Source organism: Pelecanus crispus, chromosome 1 (assembly GCF_030463565.1).
Source record: "Pelecanus crispus isolate bPelCri1 chromosome 1, bPelCri1.pri, whole genome shotgun sequence".
Classification (NCBI taxonomy): domain Eukaryota; kingdom Metazoa; phylum Chordata; class Aves; order Pelecaniformes; family Pelecanidae; genus Pelecanus; species Pelecanus crispus.
The window spans coordinates 54,236,476-54,260,414 of NC_134643.1; the positions used below are offsets into that span (position 1 = coordinate 54,236,476).

The window sequence follows — 23,939 nt, forward strand, 5'->3', positions numbered from 1 at the left end:
CAGAGCTTGGTCAATCTTATTTACAAAATGTCCACAGGAAAGATAAGGGAACCATACAAGGAACATGCTGACAGCCTAAAGGCTAAAATGATCGGGCTCTGCAAATGGTCCTACTACAAGTTAAGGAGTTATTTTGCTTCCAGCTTAGTAAAAAAAAAAACAAAACAGCAAAGCAAAGAGTTGACTAAGATGACAATCAGATACATATGAGTATTGCCTATAGTTACTGTGCTTCTAGAAATGGCTAAGAATTGTAAATGAAAAATTACAGAAAATATTTTTTCTTTTGACCTTACCTGTCAGGATAATTATTATAACTGGGAAAATGCACATCATATATATATAATTAAAAATGTAAATTATATTGCTTCTAACAATTGCATTCATAACCTGTTCCTCCAAAGAAGCTCTTTAAAAATTCTTTATAGGATTACTGTGGTAATACCTGGTATTCCTTCAGGAAAACATTTTACAATGTGATGAACCACTGTTACATGTCTGTTCTGTCATCTCACAAGGAAGAGGACGTGTGCAACTAAATGAAGTGTAATAGAATTTAACAGCACAAATAGACACATACACAAACATATATACATTAACTTTATGTTCACTTTAGGTGCAAAAAAAGAGTCAAAGAAAGAGCTAATACCTGAAGCTGATCATAGTGTAACATGTAGTGTTCCTAAGGATCCTGAGGGAACTCTTCCCCAATTTTAGGACAGTCTCTAAGAAATTCTCATCTCCAGCATCATCACAGCATTGCTCTATTTCCTACCTTCGTGCTTGCCAGATTGAGGCCTAAGAATTTAGGCTTTCAAAATTAGTAAATATATTTTACATATTACATGGGATATTTTTTCCCCCCTGTATTGTCAAAAATTGCTAATTGGCTTTATTCATAATAAGCAAATAATGTGGGGGGGAAAGAGCAAATCCGCTAAGAATAGCCATTTGAATGAAAGATAGGCATGCACATTGCTCAACACATGCCTATCCACATGTGGTCAGATGGTTCAGAATTTAATTTGAAAAGACATTAGCTGTTCATGTCATTTCTTGTTTTATTAACACATCCAATGCTATATCTGACAACAGGGCTGAGAGACCCATCTGCAGTTTTATTCCTTCAATATGTCTGCTTCAAATTGTTTTATTTTCACATTAGTTTACTATTGACTTAGCAATCAGAACGTCCAGATAGTTAGTGACATGTGAGACAGTATGTTTGGAGAGCAGGTTCATGCTAACAGCTACTAAGTGGGTTTACCCCAGATAATTCATTTAAGCCTGAGAAAAGACTGAAAGATAACACTGTATAGGCAGTACTGAAGAGCTAGGTAACACTGTAATGAAGTTTAAGTTGGAAAAATATAACTATCTCCAGCAAGATTAGTTTTAAGTTCAGGTGGCATGGGATTTAGGGGTTTATTGTATCTAACATTTCATATAAGCACTAGTACAGAAGACAGTTTCTTGCAAAAAGATGCATTATCTTTTAACGGAATGACAGGAGTCAGTTTCATCTACAGCTTTCCAGGCGTCGCCTCAATTGATCTTTCTGCTGTCAGATTTTTGGACATTATACACTGCATGTTGACATATTTGTAACAGCGAGACATAATTACAATGAGCTTCCTGAAGTATGTTGTTTTGAAACTGGAAGGTGTAAAGACAATAACAGTTAACAAATAGAAGTTTATAATATTAATTAACTCTACAGCGCTCTGTTCCTGTGGGACAGACTGTATCTTTGCCTTGGATAACTGTGCAAAGGCTGGAATTAGAAACAGCAAAAAGAAGGACAACATAAGGAGACCTTAACATGCTACATCTGCTGGACAACTTCATTAGAACAAAAAAGAAATTGTTTGAGACAGTGCGGAGTATGATCCCCAGTAGCAGTTCCTGGAATAGCTCTACTACATCTTACTAATTGCATTCAATTGAATTTGGCTATAAATTGAAGGGAAAAACCAGATAATCTTCACAGATGAAAAGGCTCAAATTAACCTGGTTTGAAGAATGCCTTGGCAGATTTTAGAATCAGAGAATTATAGAATTGTTTAGGCTGGAAAAGACCTTTAAGATCATCAAGTCCAACAGTTAACCTAGCTGTATTGTAACCATTAACCTCACTGTATTGTAATAAAGAAGATGATGAAGAAAATTAAAAACCAGAAAAAAGAGGGCTTGAATTTGACCTTCTCAAGCATTTCATCTGAAAAAGAGCTCTCAATCTATGATAGGTCAGTACAGGCTGTAATACCAGTTTTTTCAAATGTTCCCTCACTGGAGGTGCAGGTGTCCCTATACAGGAGATGAGAATGGTTTATTTACCAGTATTTGTTGATTATGCTTATTTCATTACATGTCAATATTTCCCCCTTTCTCTGTCACATGGAAAACCATGTGTTCTTTTGGTAATTAGTAAGATATTGTTAACAGCCAAATACAGTGTACCATGAACTTACATACAGCAAACCTAAAAATACCCTCTAGCAATAAAAGGTATTTTCTTTTTTCTTTGCATTCCTTTCATTTTGTATTTCACTTCTAGTAATTCGAAAACTTCTTATAATTGAAGAAACAAGGCTTGAAGAGTCTACACAGACATCACAGTTTGATCTTTTCATATCAGATCTTAATAAATTAGGTATTTGAATAAGAAAGTAATGTTGACAAATATGTGACCTACTTCAAACAGCAGCTTTGCTAATGCCACATAAAGGAACATTCCTGCAGCAGAATAAATTTTGACTGTACCTAGGAATGCAGCATAGCCAGGAATTTTAGACCAGACCTCTGAACCAAGTTCCTGATACTTTCTAACAGCCACGGTAATATGCTGAATATCTTGATTCTCTCCATGGAGAAAGATAAAATTGCAAGCTTATCTTTAAGTGTAGGGCTGCTTTTGCTTCAGAAAAATCAGGCTTGTGAGACAAAACAATTTGGTCAGATATTTACTTTAAAGAAAGATCTGAAGACACTTTTAGAAGAAACCTAAGCTGTGAGTCAAATGTTAGTTTTTTGTTGTAGAAGAGAAAAAAGTATAGTCCACATATTAAAGACAGAATTCTTGAATGGTACGTTCTGGGTTGTTCTAAGGAACAATGTAGCCTCAGATGAATGAGATTATGTTACTCAGAAACCAAGACATGTAAAAAGAGTAAGAGCTACATTAAGGTCCTACAGTGGAGACAGAGTTTGTAACTAAGAGATAAACTCAGTAAATACCTTCAGGTACCACAACAAGATGAGAGAAAAACTGTATGCTCTTTTACAAGGAATGGTATACAGAATTTATTGAAAATTTAAAGATTTTCATGGACTGAAAATAAAAGATTGCAATGAGATTACCTACAGACAACTGCTGATGTTTTTGCTGCATACATGCATCTGAGTACAGATCTATTTTCTGATCTGAAGCAGAACAAGAATATCTGCAGAACTGTCTTTTTAATTTCACAGCCCAATTATACTCAGTACAAGAAGACATAATGAAGTTAATATGGCTTAGAGAAAGATCCATTATTCTGATTGATCAAGCAGAAATGAAAAATAAAATAATCCCAAGTGACAATTTCAGCTGCAAGTGTTGATTGTGCCAAACTGATGTTACCAAGATGGCCACAATTTTGCCGCCTTCAATCTTTAAGATTTACAGTTTCAAAAGAACTTCATGGACGTATACAACAAGGCATAGAGAGGCATCTCCCTGAAAGCCCAGGCTGCCCTCTTCTGGAGTGAATGATCTTGCACATCTAGTGGTCTGTTCACAGTCCTTAGTTATATGAGGAACATCTCGCAAACGAAATCATCACCTGATTATCAGGTCTTTAATTTTTCATTTGTGTTATCGTACAAAACACGTACTAAACATGTATTCAGACGATCAAGAAAATGACTATTAACTTGCCGTGACAGTTACATACAGTAATGGCTTCCTTGTGCAATGGAGTGGACTCACTTTTAGTATAGAAAGTTTAATGGTAGTAGCTGATGTTATTTGGACCCACTGACCTCCAACTTGAGGTGAAATGCAATTCTATAAAAGCATGATCATTCACTCTGAATTTGAGAACACTTCTATGAAGTCAATGTTCTAGCTGCAAATAAAGCTGTGAAAATAGGCCATGCCAAAGCTGCGTTCACAGTCTGCCCTATGTATGCTCAAGTGAGAGAAGAGTTTCCATCAACTTGTTGCAGGTTCTTCCACCAGTTAAAGTTCAAAACAAACAACAGAATCTTTATCCTTACATTTTAGGTGCAGGCAACCCGATATTAAGGTACCTTCTGCCATCCACACAGGCAACATACATAGTTTTGTTTACACCACAAAGCCATCTGATCCCAAAGCTAAGGCACATACTTACCATTATATGTGGACTGTTCTCCAGCTAATTAATCAGAAAATGGTGTCATATGCTGTCAGTTGGATAATATAGTGCTGTGGTAGAGTTCAGTGGTTTTCTACTTGATAGAAATACACTTGAAAATCAGGATCCCAGTTTCAAATCAGGGGATGTAGGGAATTAGCAGACACCAGGAGTAAAACTGTGATCCCCAAATATAAAAAGGAATATTCTCTAATCCACCAAAAGTTACAAGAGATTGATTCTTCTTTGGTAGCAGACTATTGAGGTAGAGGTAAAATGATGAAGATTTTAGAATTAGAATAATAATTTTGTTGTATTCATCTCCCACTCTCATCTGAATGATAATGCATCATTGCAAGTTTCCTGAAGAAAACATAAAAAGCACTGAAACTGAGTGGGGAAATACTAATGCCTTATTTAGATGGCAGTTCCTGATTTAGAAATCCTGTAAAAAGCATTTTAATTGTTTAAAAGAAGGCAACAGAAAACTACTAGCTGCAGTTACTATGAAAATGGGTTCCTTCTGTACATTGTTTCTTTCTGCTCAGCCAGAAGACCCTTGACCTCAGCAAGCATGATAAAATAATTTGTTGGTTTTTGCTGATGATGCTTTTTTTTAAAAAAAAAAAAGACACATAAATGCCCAAGAATATAATATAGAAGGAAACACTGAAATGTGCACAAATCCTCAATTATTATTGAACTAAATGTTACTTTAAGGTGCAGATCTTCCATGAATTTTCAGAACAAGTTGGCAATTCAGAGGATTATAATCAAGACATATGATGAATTGTAATTGTTGTCACTGTAGATCTGGAAAAGGAACAAGAAACCCTTCAGTGAAACAACAGCTAGCTAAACCAGAAAAAAAAAGGCTCTAGCAGAATACTGCTTCTGCTACTCCTTGCTGACCATTATTATTCAAGGTTCAGCTTTTAACAATCTAAGTAAGAGACAAGCCTCAGAGACTTTTCCAGGAGAGGCAATTTTGATCTGTTCTTTCTGGATTTTGCTGTTCTCTATACATATTAGTACTCCTTGTCTCTTGCAGAATTACAGTGCATCATCTATCATTAAAGAGTCAAAAGGACCTTAATGAGCAAAATGAAATGTTTTTTTTCATTTAGACTAAGATCGTGTCTAATCTGTGATCCTGTATATTACTTAAATAATTCTAGGATAGAAACCATCTGAGAAGGGAGGCGGGGAACTGCACTTTTACTATAATTATTTCATTTACTGAAGGTAAATTAATGATTTACTTATGGTAAACTGTACTCTTGAAAAACTTGGAGAAGACGCCCAGAACTACAGAACCAGTCATTTCGCCTTCATTATTTTTTCTTAGCTTTCTAGGCAAAGACAAGAGGAAATTCAGCTTCCACTCAATCCATAAATCAAATCATCCACAAATTAGAAATGTACAGTTGTAATAAACATGAGATTACAGTTCCAATTTCAGACCAAATGAAATGCAGTGATTAAAAGTTACTGAGTGCAGTCCCTTGTAAATTTAACCAAAGAAGATAAAAGTAAAGCAAACCCAGATATTATGAAGAACGTAACCAGAACTGCAACAGCAGAAATCTGGAGAAGTTCATTATCTAACTCCAATGAATGTTCTTTCATTTTTCTTATTTTTGCTTTTAAATATCAAGACATATTTTGTATCATTCAACTAGCCAGAATAAAATTGTTATCACTGAAGAGAATTTATAGTAGAAAAAACAATAACAACAAAAAACACTGAAAAATCTAAAGAATCAAATGACCCAGACCTAGGAGTAAAAGATACCATTGAAATTAATTATTTCCAGTTAGGCTTGAAAAGATTTGCTTTATCAATGAATATAAGCACATTCTTTTAGTTTCAAAGATAATGACACAGCCAGTCCAAGAAAAACATTATGAATAATTTCTGATCATTTTAACTCTTCATCATAACAGATAGGATTTCTCACTCTCAATGTATTTCATCACAGTTCTTTAACAATATAGTTTTCCTTTGATCTAACTATGAAATTATTTTTTGATCATTTAAAAGCAACAGTTTTCAGAATTTTCAAACCCTACCAACCAGAAATGTAGAATTCATCTCATTTGAAGACCAATGTTACAGAAGCAAATTTATAAGTTTGTACTGAATTTCAACATTTGCATTATTTTTTCTTTTAGAGTAATCTAGTTCTATTTATATCTTAAATACAGTATCCCTTTGAAAGAAATAATTCCATCTGCAGATCACATAAACTAGCTATCAAAGACATTTGTTTAAATACATCAGCTTTCCCAAATACTATACACTTCTGTTACAAGTTTAACCTAAATAAAGCAACTCGCATATAAAAATTGAAGGGACAGAAGTAGCTAAATGAGTGGTTTACTGACACTTTCTTGCTCCTGAAGTTTTGATCTGTGAAGAAGAAAATATTTTAATCCTTTTTAAAGCATTTTCATTATGTAAACCTCTATATACAGAAAACCTTCACAGTTACAATCACACTATCACTATTCAATTCTTATCATCAGAGCAAATATATTAATGTTTTGCTTTAATGAATCCCAGTACTACTGCAGAAACAATGTCAGGTTACTTAGAAATCTTCCCTTCTTCATCTTTCTGATGGTTACATAATGATTTCTAATTACTTTTTCCAACTTAAAACTCGTATGAGAGTATGCTGACCACACAATGATGAAAGTAGATGTGTACCTGAATCATCATAATTTCAAAAATTACAATACATAACTTCTAGGCATTTCTGTAAAACAAAGTTTGGTTTATTCAAAATTTAACATTCAGGAAAAAGTATATTTTAATAATATTGGTCATGAAATATGAGAACCCTTTGTTGAGCAGCAGAAAAGAACCCCAGGAATAATTTTGTGTATTTATGATAAAGGTATTTCACCACCAAAGACAACAGCAATTCCAGCTTAAACCCACAGACCTATAGTTTTATAAAGCTTTGTTGATAGGCAAAGTAAGCTTTTTTTTTCTATACCTGGATGCTCTCTCTCTTCAACAGTGTATTCCAGAGATCCAAAGGAATAATTAGCTGGACTGATTGCAGGAGTAGAAATAAAACTTGTACAGCCAATGGATGAGTTGATTTCAAAATAATTGTGGCTGTGATTCATTCGGTGAAATTCCAGAGAAGATACTATTGATGTGCGCTGCTTGGGCTACAAGAAAAATAGAAGTTTGGAGTGAAAAATACAGACTTTTTGTATAGTTTTCACTACTTGACATTTACAAAATTTAGCCAGGGTTTCTCTCTTTTTACTGTTTTTATTTGGCTCAAAGGTTATACTAGTAAAAATCATTTCATATGCCAAGCTGTGGTATGTAGAGATAATTTCCTTCCAAAATTTGGATTAATCTTTATTAGAAAAAAAAGAAAGTCTTCATTCTAATCAATTTAATTCAAAATAAAATAGGGTTTTACAGCCTTGCATGTAATAATTGCAATCATCTTTTGATAAGAAAGGGAGCTCTGCACCAGCTGCATTGCTGGGTACATCTTGCAAAACAATTAGACTGCTGATGGCTGTGTAATGAAATTTACAAAATAATACCATGCACTCATCACTCAAAAACAACCCTCTGCTGTTTATTCAATTTATGAAGGGCTGCCTTAAATATTCGAAGACTGAAATGTCTAAAAGCTTAGGGGAAAAGTGTCAGCTTAAAAAACATACATGAAAATGAAACTTTCTTCATGAGTTTTCATGGAATAGTGAAAAACTTGGTACTAGTTTGTATCAAACATTTATTTTTGAAGTGAACCTCTTCACTAACCCCACTTAGTGGCTGTGCTTTGGATTGCAGAGCATGAGAAACATGCCTTTTGGGTGGATCTACACCATAAGGTACATTACGGGATTGTACAAAATGTGCTTCAACTCCTTATGGCCTTTTATGGTTTAGCTTTTATGGTTTAGCCGGGGCTAAACCACGACAGACCATAGGACCACACTAAAGCTAGTGGAAATTAAAACTAATGAAATCTATATAGTGCGATCATCAGGTCAGCAGCAACTTTTTCACTACGCAGATCTGTTCCCAGTGCACTGCACTGCTTATTAATACAGACATAACCTTAGTGCTCGATGTCATGGACTATAAGCCACAGACCACTGATAGTTTGCAATGTCATGCTAAATAGTGTGTTGCAGCACTCATCTGGTTCCATACTCAAAATATCCTACCCCCATGACACTCCTTGCTGCTTCAAGACCAATGACCTGAAACATTAAACTTCTCCTCCAAAATAGAGGAGGCCCTGCATCCAGGTGTATAGCTGTCTGTATATTTATTTCACGACAGTGAAAAACATCTCAGGAACTGCTGCCTTAGATAACTAAAGCTAGGAAAAGTAAATAGAAAAAGAGAGTAAAGGGTGCTTTAACTCTTCTTGTTTTAGCATGTCAGACTTAACAGATTAGAATATTTGTAAAGGTCAAGAATTTGCTACTTATTACTGTCAAGATCAAATTATTGCCCTGGGAGCAATAAGATCTTCCTTGGACCATGAAGCCATTCACCATCCCTTACTTAGAACTACCTGTTAAAATACAATCTATCCCAGTGGAGTAATTTTCAATTTTGTTTGTGCTCTATTTCATTTTTAGGTTATGAGCCCTGCAATGTTTGTGTTACAAATACAGAACTAGACTGTTTTCACTAAAAATGCACTCTTCCTATCAGAATATCAGACAAAAACTTAAATAGACTTAGGTTTGCATAATGTTGATTGATTGTTAAAGTTGTGTTGGGCACCACGTGAATTAACTGTGTCCTCTTAAAACTGAGAAAAATTGCAAAGGGTAAATTTGGGCATTCATCTGGAACTCATCTACAGTCTATTGAGGGGATTTACTTTCTTTAATAATTAAAAACAGCTTCTGCTTTGAAAAGCTGACTCCTAGGGCTAGTAATTTCATGGGAGAGTTCAATGAACAGGGACAGACTCCAACATCAAACAGTCTGGTTAAAAGTCATTGTTTGGGACCTGAGCCAAAATAACTCTCTGATCAAACCCAAAATATTCATGTGTACTAATTAAACCTAAACTGCACACTTTTGCTAGACAACAAATTCATCAATGACCTAATTATTTCGAAAACTGAAAAAGATCACTGGTCATTTAGAAACATGTTCCTGGCCCTTTCCCAAGCAATGCTGTCTTTGTGGTTTTGCAGGAATTCAGCTTCTGAGTTGAGAAGGTGACACTTCAAGTAACATAATGTGTAGGATCTCCGATTATTCCAAAACTGAGACAGTTCCTACTTAAAAAGGGAGCTGGGATGGTCCAGCTCAGTCTTCCTAAGCAGATTCAAAAACTGCTCTGGCCTGTGTCCAGTCAGGTCTCCAGCCACTGCTTCAATTGTGTACCTCTTTCTCGGAGTCAGAATAGCAGTATCCAATGCATCATATGGCCTTTTACTAACTTATGGATGATCAGCTGTTTCACTACACTTTAGTGTAGTTTTACAAGCTACTGTAACATCTTCAAAAAGTTTCACAAAAATACCTTCAAGGTCTTGGTGGGGGGCAGAGAGAAGGGGGAAACAAACAAACCAAAAAAACTCCAAACTGTTCTGAAGCATTTTTAAAGATCAGTTTAGTTTGCAAACGCTCACAGATTCTGAAAATGTGTCCATCATTGTCCATCAGCTATGATTTGCTCTGGAGACATGGGTTAATGATATAAAATAAGTCTAGAGTGATTTTCAAATATGATTATGGAAGCTAGAAACATGTTTTCTGTTTGTTCATGCTAACATGCAACCATCTGCTGACCTGGGTGATACAAAATACCTCCTATATTATTTTGGGCTTTGACATCATTATTATTAATTCAGACAAACATATCTCAATTTAATATGTCTTTCCAATCTAAGGATTCTGTACAGAACCCCACGCAGCCTCTAGTGCTCTACAGCATAACACTTCTGCTATATTGTTTGGAGTTAACAAGGTCCATCTGTCAACATGTGCCAATAATTTTTCTACATAATTACACAGGAATCTAGCATCTGAGCTCTTGTAGCTAACTAGAGGAGCCTTTTGCACCTTTTCTGGGTCCTGTAAAATATTATGTTGTTAAAGTATGCTAATTGCTCATTAATATATGCTGAGAGATGCAGTAAACCAGTTTGTGTTTACTGCATCCCTCTGTCTGTGTCTCTCTAAAGAACAGTTTGCACAAAAACTGTAGCAAAATTTGGGTTTTCCTACAGTTAGGATTAAATTACGTTCCAGATTTAGATAACTAAATTTATAGCATAGCTATTTACATCTACACTAGGTATGTAAGCTCCCATTACAGTCAATTGAGATCTAGTCTAGAGAACAATTCACCTCACCCAGTCACCTTGGTTCACTTGCCTTAACACAGGTGTCCACCGTCACTGGAGATTCCCTTGGGGTATCCCGCCTGGCCTCCAGCTGACATCCAGAAGAGTGCAAGTCTCCTCTATGTATGCCCTATATCATACCTGACAGCCTCCATGTGCATGTCAAAGACACCTTTATGGAACCTCAAATGACATTAGATGCCTATTTTTAGGCAACTGAACTGAATGCTACATCTCTCCCGAGTATGATGGGAGATTAGATATCCAAATCAGACAGAGATTCTTATATACAGAGATGAAAAGCATAGGTGTTTTAGTCCCACACTGAATCCCACCTCTAGCTCACACATAGACACTCTGGATACCTTACTTCATTTGTTAGAATCCGGAGCTGAATTCCAGCCGTACTGGCAGAATGTGCCGCCAGCAATTAACAAGTTAGTTACTGGAGTCTTGTACCTTGGTTTTCTGGATTGCATCTTTCAAAGCTACTCCTTGAGATCTCTCTGATCTGGTCCTGAATAATTCTAAGATGACTATTTACTATATGCAATACCATAATAACCAGGAAAAGTAGTCGGGGGTCAAGGTTTTATAGCTGTGGAGATTGTACAAACACAAAATTCTGTCCCACAGAGATGATGCTTCCTTTATTCTTTGTACCAAAGCCAGCTTTGTCAGTCATTACGTTACATGTCTGCCTCATACCACTCAGAGGGTCTGCACACACTTAGATAACCCTTGTGAAACTGTAGCATACTTATGGCTTAACTTCACCCCAGTATGTATGCTACATAACCACATGCAGATTTGTCCTTAAGTAGATTTTCTTTATTCATTACATTCATGTATTTAATTTACTTGTTATGTGTAAATCTCTTTAATTTAAAATGTTTCTTCATGATTGTTATTTCAATTGTCATAATACTGACCTAGAAAACCCTAGACTATCCTACAACAGCATACCAAATCAGGCTAATGAAGAAACCTTATCATCAATGCAAAAGCAAAAATATATCAATAAAAATCTTTAAAGATATTGCAATAACAAGATTTAAATAACTTTCAAATCAGATCTAATAAGAAGAATATTTTCATGTTAAGTCAGTAGTGAACATATATCAATTGAAGATACCACTTTGAACACTGCAAAACAGGAAAAGCATCAAAGTACACATGACTGATTTGCCTTTCTATTAAAAAGACAAGGACTTACTTAATGCTCCCATGAATGGAAGTTGCATGCAAATTCTGCAACACTACCATGACTCGCTCATACGCTATGAGCATGCAAGGGATCATTCAAATATTTCTCACAGCATTTAGCAGAGAAAGTAGGGCAAAATTCCTTTCTCAGTTTAACATCAAAATATTTCTCCAGTCTTGAAATACTCTGCAATACAAGCTTGTGACTCCGCCTTCTTCTCTCTTTGGGATTTGTGTACATAGCACCATCACAGTCTTTAAAGAATTAATTCTCACAACACTCCCCTGCACTATGGCAGAGCTATTAGTCCCATTTTACAGATGCTACACTAGGGTATAGAGGTCTCCCAAGGGACAGATCATTAAATCACTAAGAGCCAGTGAGCCTGAGGAAATTCTGCATTTGGCAAATCCTGCCAAATTCCAGCTGCCCTACATAATGTAAAAACTTGTTTCAGTTCCGTTATACCATGCAGAAAATGTATGATAGAATAGAGAACTGAACCCATATTCTCAAATTCTAGCTACCACATAAAATACAGATTTACCAAAGAAAGTAAGAGGTACAGCCTCTTACTGTAACCCCTTCCCCCAGGCTTATCTCACATACATAACACAGTATGAGTGTAGCCATGTGGCTGCATAAATACCTCATTTTGGTACCTGCCCAGATGATTCCATTCTTCTCATTCTCTGATCAACTCACTCATATTTCAGAAATTTTCCTTTCTCCAGCTTCCTTCTTTCTTAAGATCCCATTCTCTTTCTACATGCTCATTTTCCCTTTCAGCCCTTTCTTTTTCTCAGTTTTCTCCTATTGACTGTTACATTTCATCCAGAACTACTTATTTTACTCTAAAACACCCTTCACAGTATCCTAGCTGATTCCAGTTCTACTAAGGTCTTCCAAAACTTGCTTCTCTGCTTTCTCTGTCATTTTGTCATCATGGTCTCTCAAATGAACTCCCTAATGGTCCTATCTCCCACTGACTTTATCAGTCACTACATTCCTCTCATTGTCCTTCAAAGAATCCAATTTTAACCTCTGTCCTCCCTTTCAAATACAACTTTCACATCACTTTCATGGTTTCTTAGTCTCTGTTGTCTGCCTCAACATCCAAACATACCATCTCTGTTTCTATCTTTGTCACTTTTGCTCAAGTACACTTACATAAAATCCCATAACATTCATAATTTTCTTGGTAAAATACAGCCTGTGAGAGGACAGGCTTCTTCACTTACTCCTGTCCCCAGTACCTTAGTTTTGATTTGCAGAAATCAGCAGGCCTGATACATTCTCATCAGTCAGTGCTGCTGCCAAGAGTTATTTGATTTGTAGGATCTGAACTAAGATGACCAAGTGGCCTTGAAATTGCAAACACTGGAGACTACAATGGATCCAGGCTTGATTCTTCTATGTCACCTAGAAGTGAAAGACTGCACTGAACTATTACTAGACTCCTGAATCAATTATTCTGTCAAGCCTCAAAATACCATGTTAAACAAGCTGAAGACGCATTGTCTTTTTAATAAGGTAATATAATTTTCTCTTTTTTCATTTCATGGGATCTTATCTTAATTTATGACTACAATTAAAAATAAAATAAAGGCAGTTTCAGCACCCATCTTGACATTCTTGTTTTTATTTCTCAACATCTTAATTTAGTTTAAGAGCAGAAGGCAGAAATTACGCAGTGGCTGGCAACAAATATATCCCAAAAAGCCACAACAAGGAGCTTACAAGATCATGGGAATTTAAAAACAACAACAACAAAAAAAAAAAAAAGAAAAAAAAAAAAGAAAAAGAAAAAAAAGAGATAAATGGTTTCACTGTTTTTTAACTGTAGATCCTTTTCATTACTAAAAGTATAATGCATTTTGAAACTAAATTCATTTTCAATAGCATCATAGTGCCTAGAAATTTCTGTTTGGCTGATTTTTAATTTAAAGACAGACACCTCTTGCATCCTGCGTGAGCAGCAAGTGCATACTTCTTTACAGTAATCTCATGGCCCATCAGCATACTTTGATCATTTCACCATTAGTGACACACTCCAGGATGGCCCAGACACACAGATCCTTCCTGTAGCCTGTGGTTAGGAAGTGATGCAACGTGCCTTTAGGTACCAAATATCCATAATGCTTTCTGTTCCTGTGGTTCTGTCCTCCTCTGTGCATGTTATACTAGCTCCTCCCTTAGGTAGTCCTTCACTGGAGTACCTAACTGAAGGTCAGGGCTTTGCTGCCCCCTTTCATCTTCCACGTCTGGTCTTATATCAGGTGACAAATCAGACTGGGAATAAATAAGGGAAAGAACGGATCTTCTCCCAGTTCCCATTTTCCTTGGCTCCTACTTTCATTTTAATTGCAACCGTATTGCAGCTGTGGGTTGTGAGGTATAGCAGTCCCAAATACTAAAAACTGTAACAACTTTGTAGTGGTTTCCCTCTTTGACAGACATGACCAGATTTTGAAGACACACCATTATTCCTATCCTGGGAAAACACTGCTTGAAATGAGCTCCAAATTACGAGAGATAAATTTGATAAATAAGAGGAAGTCTTATTCCTCAGCTATAAAATTTTCTAACTTTCAAAGATTAAAAAAAGTGTTATTTTCACTGAAACAGTTGGAAAATGGATGTAAGGCCATTTGCTTCAAAAAAAGCTCAGCTTCCAGCTGTTAGCAGCATCCCATTTTGACCTACAGATTATGAAAATTGCTTATATCATTACATCTGTGTATTACAAATTCTGAAGGGACAAGGTGATGGCTGGTTTTTAAGTTGCATGCTACAGATAGCATGCGTATGTGAAAATGTGGTGCATTTTTGGATGATGATAAAGAATTACTCAATAACCAAGATGCTCAAAACCACCCAATACTACACAGAAACAAAGGAAAATGCTATAAATCTGGTGAGATACCCATCAAATCACAATAGATAAGGCTTTAATCTTCCAGATGCTGAGTGTGTTACTGTTTCCAAGCATTATACATACTAGGGCAGGGCAATTGGCATGGATTGGTTCACACCCCTACTATTAAACTTCATTAGCTTGCAGAGCAGGATCTTCAAAGCAGAATTACCTACAAGGAATGGTCCTTGGCCCATTCAAATTCCCAGTCAGGCCTGACAGTGGATACTTCTGGAGACAGAGAATTGCACAGGACCAAAACCATACCCAGGACTGTGTTAACAATTCAACAGGATAGATGACAGCCTTCCAGAGCTCAGAAGCTTATTCTACTAGTGTAGATGTACATACCTACATTTCAGTATCTGAACTATCTTTATGCTCAGTATTTCACCAATTTGGTCTGTTACAAGTTCAGATATGAAAAATGTTCAATTCTTCTGTATGATTTATGTTTATATTGAATCGGGAAACACAACCTAGAGAATCTCTCCAGGTAAGCAACCAACTTCAACCAAGAAAACATATACATGTAGAAGTGATATTCTAAAAACATAACACTCCTGACAATAAAGAGTGTTCTTCTGCTTTAATTTATATTTGTGCTTTAGTATCCTGTTGAACTGCAATTAAATGCACTCACACATACTGTTTGCTATTTTCATTAGTACTGTGTATTGGGTAGATGTGTTTATGTTTTCATATTATCTCAGCTCTAATTAAAATAATCTAAATAGAATTATGTTTTATAGTTACTTGTCAAAGGAGATCTTTTACAATGCATCTCTTTAATAATATTTTGGTTAATGTTGTTATTAAGTAGTCACAGAGTATCCATTATGCTCTAAGGAAATTTTTAAAAAATATCCTCCTCTGGAGCTGTTACATGTCTTCTACCCAATAATTCTACAGTAATACGGGGAGGGGGGGTGGGGGGGGTGTGATGTGGTGTGAAATCAGTCCTGTAAAACAATTCCAACCAAAACCTTTTCTTGTAATTGGTACTCAGTATTTCGGAATAACAGAATTTCATAATGTCTGTCGTATTTTCAGTCACACATAGATGAATTGCTAACCACATCTTAATGGCACTGACAGTATATCTTTTACTTTGTTTTCCTTTTTTTAAGGGCTATTTAGGAGCTTTATTTATGTTTGTTTCTTTGTTTATTCATTTCAACATCATTAGAATGAGAAGATATCAAACTGTGTGCAGCAGATTTGCATAGACACTTTAAAGGTTTACAAACAAATATATAGAGAGATAATTTTCTGAAATATATTTCCATACCTAGAATCAAGGTCACTGACTGCTGTCAACTATGTTAGTGCTTGCAGCCCTAATGGATATATGCAACCTTGGAAACACTGTAACACAAGAGAGATCTCCAGACCAGGCACCCTAATGATGAGGGCTAAATCTGCTCACCTGTGGACTGTAGAATACATCTTTATTTAAGTGGGTTTTGGGAATGCTCAGCACCTTTCAAATGCTCAGTACCTTTCAGAACTTCATAAAATCATGTACACAGGGGTGGCTTTTACCTTGGAGATAACAGGTTTGATCCCCCACAAAACCATAACTCTCAGTAAAATCTTTGTAAGTCTTATGTGCCTCTTGTGCTAAGCATGGACACTGCACATAGTTGCACAAAGTCCAGCACCAAAACATACCAGAAAAAGAAGTGTGCACCCAAACAGGAAGCATAGTGTGCCTGCACAGTATTTCTCCATGGTGATTTTCCTGGTTATCCCCTGCCTGGCTGAACATGTTGTAACGGGCTGAGCACAGAAAGCAGTTCATAGGAGAAAGAAGGTCCGTACACCCCAGCAGTCCTGTGATCTCATTCAGAAAGTGAGTGGTGAGAACTTATTGCATAACTGTGTTCTCCAACTCTCCTTTTTATGATAAAATGTAACAAAGCAGATTTTTTTTGTGTTGCAAAGCAAGTTCAATAGATGCACCACAGAGCTGTCATGCATTTGTGCACTGGTGCAATAGCCTGCAGTGGGGATTTCACTGGCATTCCCTAAGCTTGCAGACACAGGCATGTGCCAACTCAAGCTAAGTGTGACAAGGGATGCTCTTCATTTGGGAAGAACTAAGGGTACTGCAGTAGGGTGTTGGCACAGGGGAGAAACCAGGGTTATTTCAGCATGAGGAAACAGTGGCACTAATCCACTTGAAAATCTTGTTTATGGAACAATTAGTTCTGAAAATTTATTTTCTGAACCTGTGATTTTCCAGAGCTGCCTCTAAGATTATTTTTTGCTTGTTTGTTTCTGTTCAAAGTAATTCCTGCACCTAACTGCAAAAAAGATGAAATATAATTTCCTTGCATGTAAATTACTGTCACTTTTTAGGTCAACTAGAGAGGCTCTGGAGCACATATCTCCTTTGGTGGGTCTGTCCATTGATGTCCAGGCTGCTATAGGGGGTGAAACGTCATGGTCCCTGTCTTTCCCTATGCCTAGATCAACCACATCTACCAGCTATGCCAGGCTCACTGTGCATGCGCAAAATAGTTGTACATTAGGCAAAACACAACTGATATCCCAAACAAGCGGGATAGGTCTATCAGAGGCTAGAGATGTCCTGCAGGATTCTATTACTGCTTGCAGAAAAATGAGAGAATTTCTTTTGTCCTCTAACATTTAAACTATTTTCTTCTATTATATTGCTAGATGTCTTAGCCAGAGGAAAGATGAACCATAGATGGAATTTTAACTTTGTTTAAAGAGGTTAAAAAAGATAAATAGAAAAAATGATGACTAATGTAAAGGCACATCCAAACCCACAAGAAAAAAAACATATTATAATGAATAGATTATTGCAGATCTTGGCAATAAAACCAGCAAGAACAAGATGATGAAATCCAATTATATCAGAAACACTGAAATTCTCTGTTCCTTTGTCTTTCTACCAGAATCTCTCTTTAAATCATTGAAATAACACCCTTAGGGAGTTTACTTATTCACATAAAATGGGGAAAATACTAATTTATGTTAGATAAAATCCAAGTCACTTTTAAATAATCCACATTTAGACATCAAAAGCTGTATCTACAGTTAGCCATTTGAAACATGTTAGAAAGCCAAGAAGAGAATATGCAAATGCTGGATTACATTTAATAAAGAATTTTAAAGGTGAGAAGTCAGAATTCAATTTTATAAGAATTGGCCAATGACCCATAAGTGAGTAGCACTGACAAAAGAAACAGTCTCTTAGGATAAAACATGCTCGTTCTCTCTCTATGTATACAGTTTATTTGTTCAAAAGGAGCTGGACAAATAAATATGTTAAAGTAAGGAGAGTCTTATTGAGTGGCTAATAGAAAAAAAAAAACAAAACCAAAAATGTGAAGCGTCACATGCAGCGCAATTTTGTTCAGGCTTCATCCAGACCGAGAGCTATAGGAATTGTTGTAGAACAAGCTCAATTTTATTATAATTTTCCAAAATTCCTGTTCTGATAAGGTAAGTTATGTACTAACATAACATGTACTAACAAAACTAAGTTAAAACTTGGAAGAGCCTAAAATTTCAGAGGACTTTAGTTAACACAGTAACCTACGTGGTCTTCTACCACATTTCATTTTTTCTCCCATGCGCTGTTATTATACTTTGCAGGGGGATATGTCTTTAACTTGAAACTGTATTATTTTCTCAAAGTCTTCATTAATCAGCAATTCATGAGTTAAAAACTTACTAAGATTTTTCTGAACAGTCTGGAAAAAAAAAGATCAAGTGATTCAAACTCTGAACTAAATTCTGTTTGCTTCTTATCTACATATATGTAACTTTTCAACAAATCCTCTTTTTCAGAGACTGTCCCTGTGAAAATTTGAAAACAAGACGTGCTTCTGCAAAATGCTAGATCACAGGTACAGGGCATAGCTAAGGTGCACAGATAACACAGCACACAGATCCCTGAGTTACTGTTCAGTGAGCTGTCTTCAGGACGGGAAGCAGTAGAGGTGGGTGGCACTGTGGCACTGAACTTAATACTGCTTCTGAGATCTGAGTCAGTATCTCTCCAGAGTGCTGCACTGTGCCAGGGAGATACACCACTTCAGTTAAAATAGGCTTCAGCTTTAGTAATAGCACACTGAATGGAATAGTTGAGACATATCCAAAGACAGTTTTTAGATAGATTTTAGAGAGTAATGGGATCTCATAAGGGACAAGTGGTAGGGTCACAACAAACTGCAGGTTTCTCACCGCAAAATTCATCATAATTAACTGAAGAAAGGATAAATTTCCAGAAATGTGAGTGAAAGGTGGGAGGAAAAGAGAAATTCCCAGCCAGGTTTTGTGAGGGCATGTTTTTAATATAAGAAGGGGAGAATTAGGGCCAGGTTAAGAGACAACTAGAAGGAAAAGGACAAAATTTGAGTGCACTCTGAGAAATCCCTTAACTGACCATGACCCAGACCTCTCAGGATTCACACTTTGTGTATGAGATTGTTCCTGTCTCACTTCCCAGCTGTGGTAATTCCACCACATAGGCTGGCAATGCAGCATCACAGCCTCCTCCCTCTTCAGGGACCCCACGTAGCAGGTGTAGCTGACAGATTGCCCAGCCAAGCTGGGTTTGGTACGTAAGCATCTGGAACAAGAGAGGGGAGAGGCCACTGTGCTCTGCTACACCTCATATTCATACAAACATCTTCAGAATCTGCCATGAGTTGATGCACATATATGCACTGCCATCATGTGAGCTGGCACACAGTCTTAGGTACCTGGCCAAAGAATACAGGAGGCAGAATGACCCCCACCTCTGCCTCCAAACCCAGCTCACTAGGTTTCTCATCTTCCACTCTTTGCCACTGCCTGCCCTCACCATACTGGTGGGAGGAAGGAATCTTTGGTCCCCTCTGCTGCTGCTTACACAGATCACAGAGAGCACTTAACACAGTGTTTCTCCTCACTACAGGTAAAGTGTTATATGCACAATGCTCCAGGAAAGTTAAGTAAGGCTATAAATGAAAATAACAATATGAGTTGAAAGGACAGACTTCCCTGGCAGTTTCACCCAAGCTACCAAAGCCTGCCTAGTACAAAACTAGCTGCTGAAGAGTTTCCCATTCTGCCTTTCACTGGCACCTTCCAAGTTGGATGCACAAGCCATATGAAAACCGGAAAGGAGTGTCAGCTGTTTTGGAAATTTATATGTTCCCTGTTTTAGATCTGCTTAAAATCTGTTTATTTTGCTAGAAAAGTGCAAACAGGCCCTGGCAGACAACAGAAAATTAATTATTTTGCATGCATTGTGTAACACTATTCATTAGTTTTACATGAGTGGTGAGAGGTCGGTCAAGAATAGAATCCCATTGTGTTAACCTTCAAAGAGCTTGCCATGTAATTGAATGCAGCAGGCATGGAATAAAGGAATTAAATATGCAGGCAGAATTAACACTAATGGTTTGCAAACATCACACTGCAAACATCTACAACTTCTTTGTCTAATTCTTGGGTTGAGATCTTGGGGGGAGGTGATTAGGTAAGCAAGAAAAACAAAGACAAGGAAGAATACTGAAGCAATGTGCATAAAATACATGGAGAAAGGAGAAGCATAATGGGATCTGAATGCTATAATGCATCCAGCTTCTTGTGTATTAGCGCATAGATTTACAACATACTTTAAGCACTAGCCTACATGTGCCTTTCTGCTGTTGTTTTCTGCATAGGAAGTATGCCACATGTAGGGCCACGTGAGAGACATTTTAGCAAATGTGGTAAAGTTCTGATATATATATTGCACAGCTAGCTTTTGTTCTGCAGAACGATGAGAATACTGGGAGTCAGTAAATGGTATGATTTAAATTTGAAAATAGCTCCCCAGAATCTGCTGAATCCATTCAGAGTTAACTAGCAGGAGAACATCACCATTCAGTGTTCTGGGTCCATCTGTTGGCAATATCATGATGGAAACAGCTTTTTAAATGCTATTTTCAATAAGCTATCACACAACAGCTTGTTCCAACAATATTTCAATACCTTTCTGTTTGCTTCCCGCCTACTATAAAAAACAACTCTGAGGGAAGGAGGCATTTCAGTACTATACTGATGTAGGGTGGGAGGGACAGAGAGACTACAGGAACAAGCAAAATGAGAAGCAACTATAAAAAGAGGAAAAGAGAAGCATCTGTTATTTTAGACCCCTGCAATCTAGATTTAACCAGGATGAGGAACCCAAACTACTGTAGTGTCGCAGAGGGATGGGATGCAACAGCCAGTTGTTAGAGTTATTGTGCATTGACAGTGTCAGCCATAGGAAGCCAATAGCTCCTAGAGACAAATGGCAGGTACATCTAGTAATTACCTTTAATTCTTCCAGACCTTCTGAACTGTGTGCTCCAATGAGTATTGAATGGAAGATCCACCTCCATCACTGTAACATACTCAACTTGTGTGGCACCAAAACAATCTGCCCTATATAATTCTCTCCAAAAATGCCAGCAACATACTGATGATACAAAGCCTGCATCCACTAGCATCAAAGTGGCTCAGTTGCAGAGATCAGCTCAACAATGAAGAACAGATGGCTGCATTTGAACCCAGTAATTGGAAGGAGAGGAATAGAAGTACTTTTGGTTCACACCAAAGAAGTTTCACAGTCAATTCAGTGTGTAGTTGTCACAGCTAGCTTTGACATATCTAATGTCACACCTGTTTACGCAGGGAACTAAATAATCCCCTGAGGTTTCTTCTGATCTATGTTATCCTGTGATTCTGTGATTCTAAAATAAACTCCTCTATGCTGATTACCTCTATACTACTGAACCAAGTTCTAAGATTTACTTCTTTTAAAGGTTTTATTTTAAAAGGCTGTACTCCTTAAAGAATTACAAGGGGCACTCAAGTCTTCCACGTGTTAAGCATCTTGTTTACCAAACACTATTAGAAATACATATATAGTTAGGAAGGAGGAAAGTCGAGAAGCAACACTGTACAAGAAGGTAAACTACAGAAGGTATGAAACATTATGGGACTATGTAAATGGAGATACAGAAAGAGGAAAGAAATTCACTGTTACTTTTTCAGGTTTAATACTGACAAAATCAGAACATAAACTTGGAAGAAAACTAATAGTACCTAAAAATACAAAATATTACATAAAGACTTCATTCATTATTAATGCTACATGAAAAATGTGCTGACATCTCTCTACACATTGTTGGGCTCATTCATAAAATAGTCTATCTTCTCCCACTATCAAGATTGTTTCCCAAGTACAAAAAATATTTTGTGTTCTGTGTATCTGTCTTTGACCTATTCATATGTGTATAGTGATTATATTCTCTTAAAATACATGCATCACAAGCTGCTTTTAAAATGAAAAATACAACTAATAAGAGGATGCTTATGGTGATCACCTACCTGAGGACGTATAACTTTCACTATGTTTTTAAGCGCAGTGTCTGGTGATGGAGGAGAGCAGTCAGGTGTTGGGCCTGTAGAGCTGTTTCTATGGTTACCAGATCCTGGTGCAGTAATTGCTACCTGAGGTGCATTATCTGTGAATAAAAATAGCATTTATGTGAACTTACAAATACTTCATACATTTTAAAATAAAAAATTATTTTGAAAACAACACTACTCAGAACACTATTTTAGCTTACAAAACCTATTATAATTTAAATGTATTGGGTAAGGAATATATTGCATATCTATGCTTATTTTATCAGCTCATACATTCATTCTATGTTAAGGCAGGATATAGTACTCTCTTAATACCTAAATAAAATAAGCCACAAAACAAACACAGATATTTTATTTTTGTTACCCTGGATTACTGATTGTGAATCCAAGTACTACCACTATAACAGGGGTGACATAAAAGAGAGCTTTCTAATGCAACTCATATCTCATCCTGGAAATTCCTAACACATACAACCCAGTTCAACAAGTTATATAAACACATACTCAACTTAGAGCATGCCAATAGCCATCAGTGACAACTTTCCTGGACACTGTGAGCGATGTAACAAATCAGAGAGGATTAATTGTATAAAAATGTACTCAGCTCCTCTGATGGAATTTCCATCCTCCATAGAGCTGTGCACTGCAGTAGCTACCTTTCTAGCAGTATCTCAGCTAGATAAACTACAGCTGGCTTTAAAATGTCCACATACCTGCAGGTACATGGGAAACTGCTGTTCAGACATATTTTGTGATGTTGTTACCATTTTATGGCACTGCGAAGGACTGTTAAAGGGACTTAAAGTATCATTCTTACCCTCTCTAAATGTTCTTAATGCTGTTTGAACAATGTAAAGTTAGTGAAAACCAGGTCAGAGGATAGAGAGGACTGTGAAATAAGGCATAGCTTCCCAGCTGTGATGGTAACCAAGCACCAGAATGACTTAGCAGGAGGTCAAAAGCTCCACATTACTTCATGCCTTTAGAATTGTATTATTAAAGAAATGCTTTAGTTCAGATTCTGAGGAAAATGCCATTGCCTGTGCATGGTCATGGTGGTCTTTACGGTGTCTGTGAATTTATAGAGTGCCTTTCTTTGTGGGTCACAAAGACATGTGCTCCATGTTCCTAAATGTGCTATAACACCTGCAGCTCTGCATTAAGACAGTGATTACATTCAAATCTCATGTCTGTGGGCCTCAACTGACAGCCTGCAGAGTTCATAGAAGAAAGCCTATTTATTTGTAATTGAGGTGGATCTCCAACATGTACTTTCACTCTGTGGGCAAATCCACTCCAAGAACCCCAAACTCCAAATAAACAAAAGCAGCTCCAGCACTGTAAGCTAGAGAATTTTTTGCCTAACCAACTTCTGCAGGAACACGCATAATCTTCTCCATCTGCACAAGTCACAAATGTCTCTGTGAAAGCAATGACAGAAGCTTCTCCCTCTTAGTCCTACTGACCTGAAAGAATTCTTGGAAGTATAGCAGAGATTTCAAAGGGAAGGAAATACGCAGTTACCTTAATGTAGCTAACAAAAGGTAAAGAAGAATAGTTTCAAGAATGTAAACTTTATGACCTTTCCAACTTACAGATACTTTCATAGCATGCATGATTCTAAGAAATACTCCCTGTAGAAACACTA

At 36.8% G+C, this 23,939-nt stretch overlaps 1 protein-coding gene across 3 annotated transcripts in view; it reads right to left on the minus strand.

Moving 5' to 3' along the window:
- The window catches only part of ANKS1B (ankyrin repeat and sterile alpha motif domain containing 1B), a 446,177-nt gene that overhangs the window by 264,330 nt on the left and 157,908 nt on the right, over window positions 1-23,939 (minus strand). For all 3 annotated transcript variants that reach the window (XM_075728083.1, XM_075728082.1, XM_075728085.1), the window contains exons 11-12: window positions 22,250-22,386; window positions 7,385-7,565 (exon numbers count right to left, since the gene is read on the minus strand). In XM_075728083.1, the coding sequence (XP_075584198.1) occupies window positions 7,385-7,565; window positions 22,250-22,386 (318 nt within the window). The remainder of the gene's footprint in view (window positions 1-7,384; window positions 7,566-22,249; window positions 22,387-23,939) is intronic.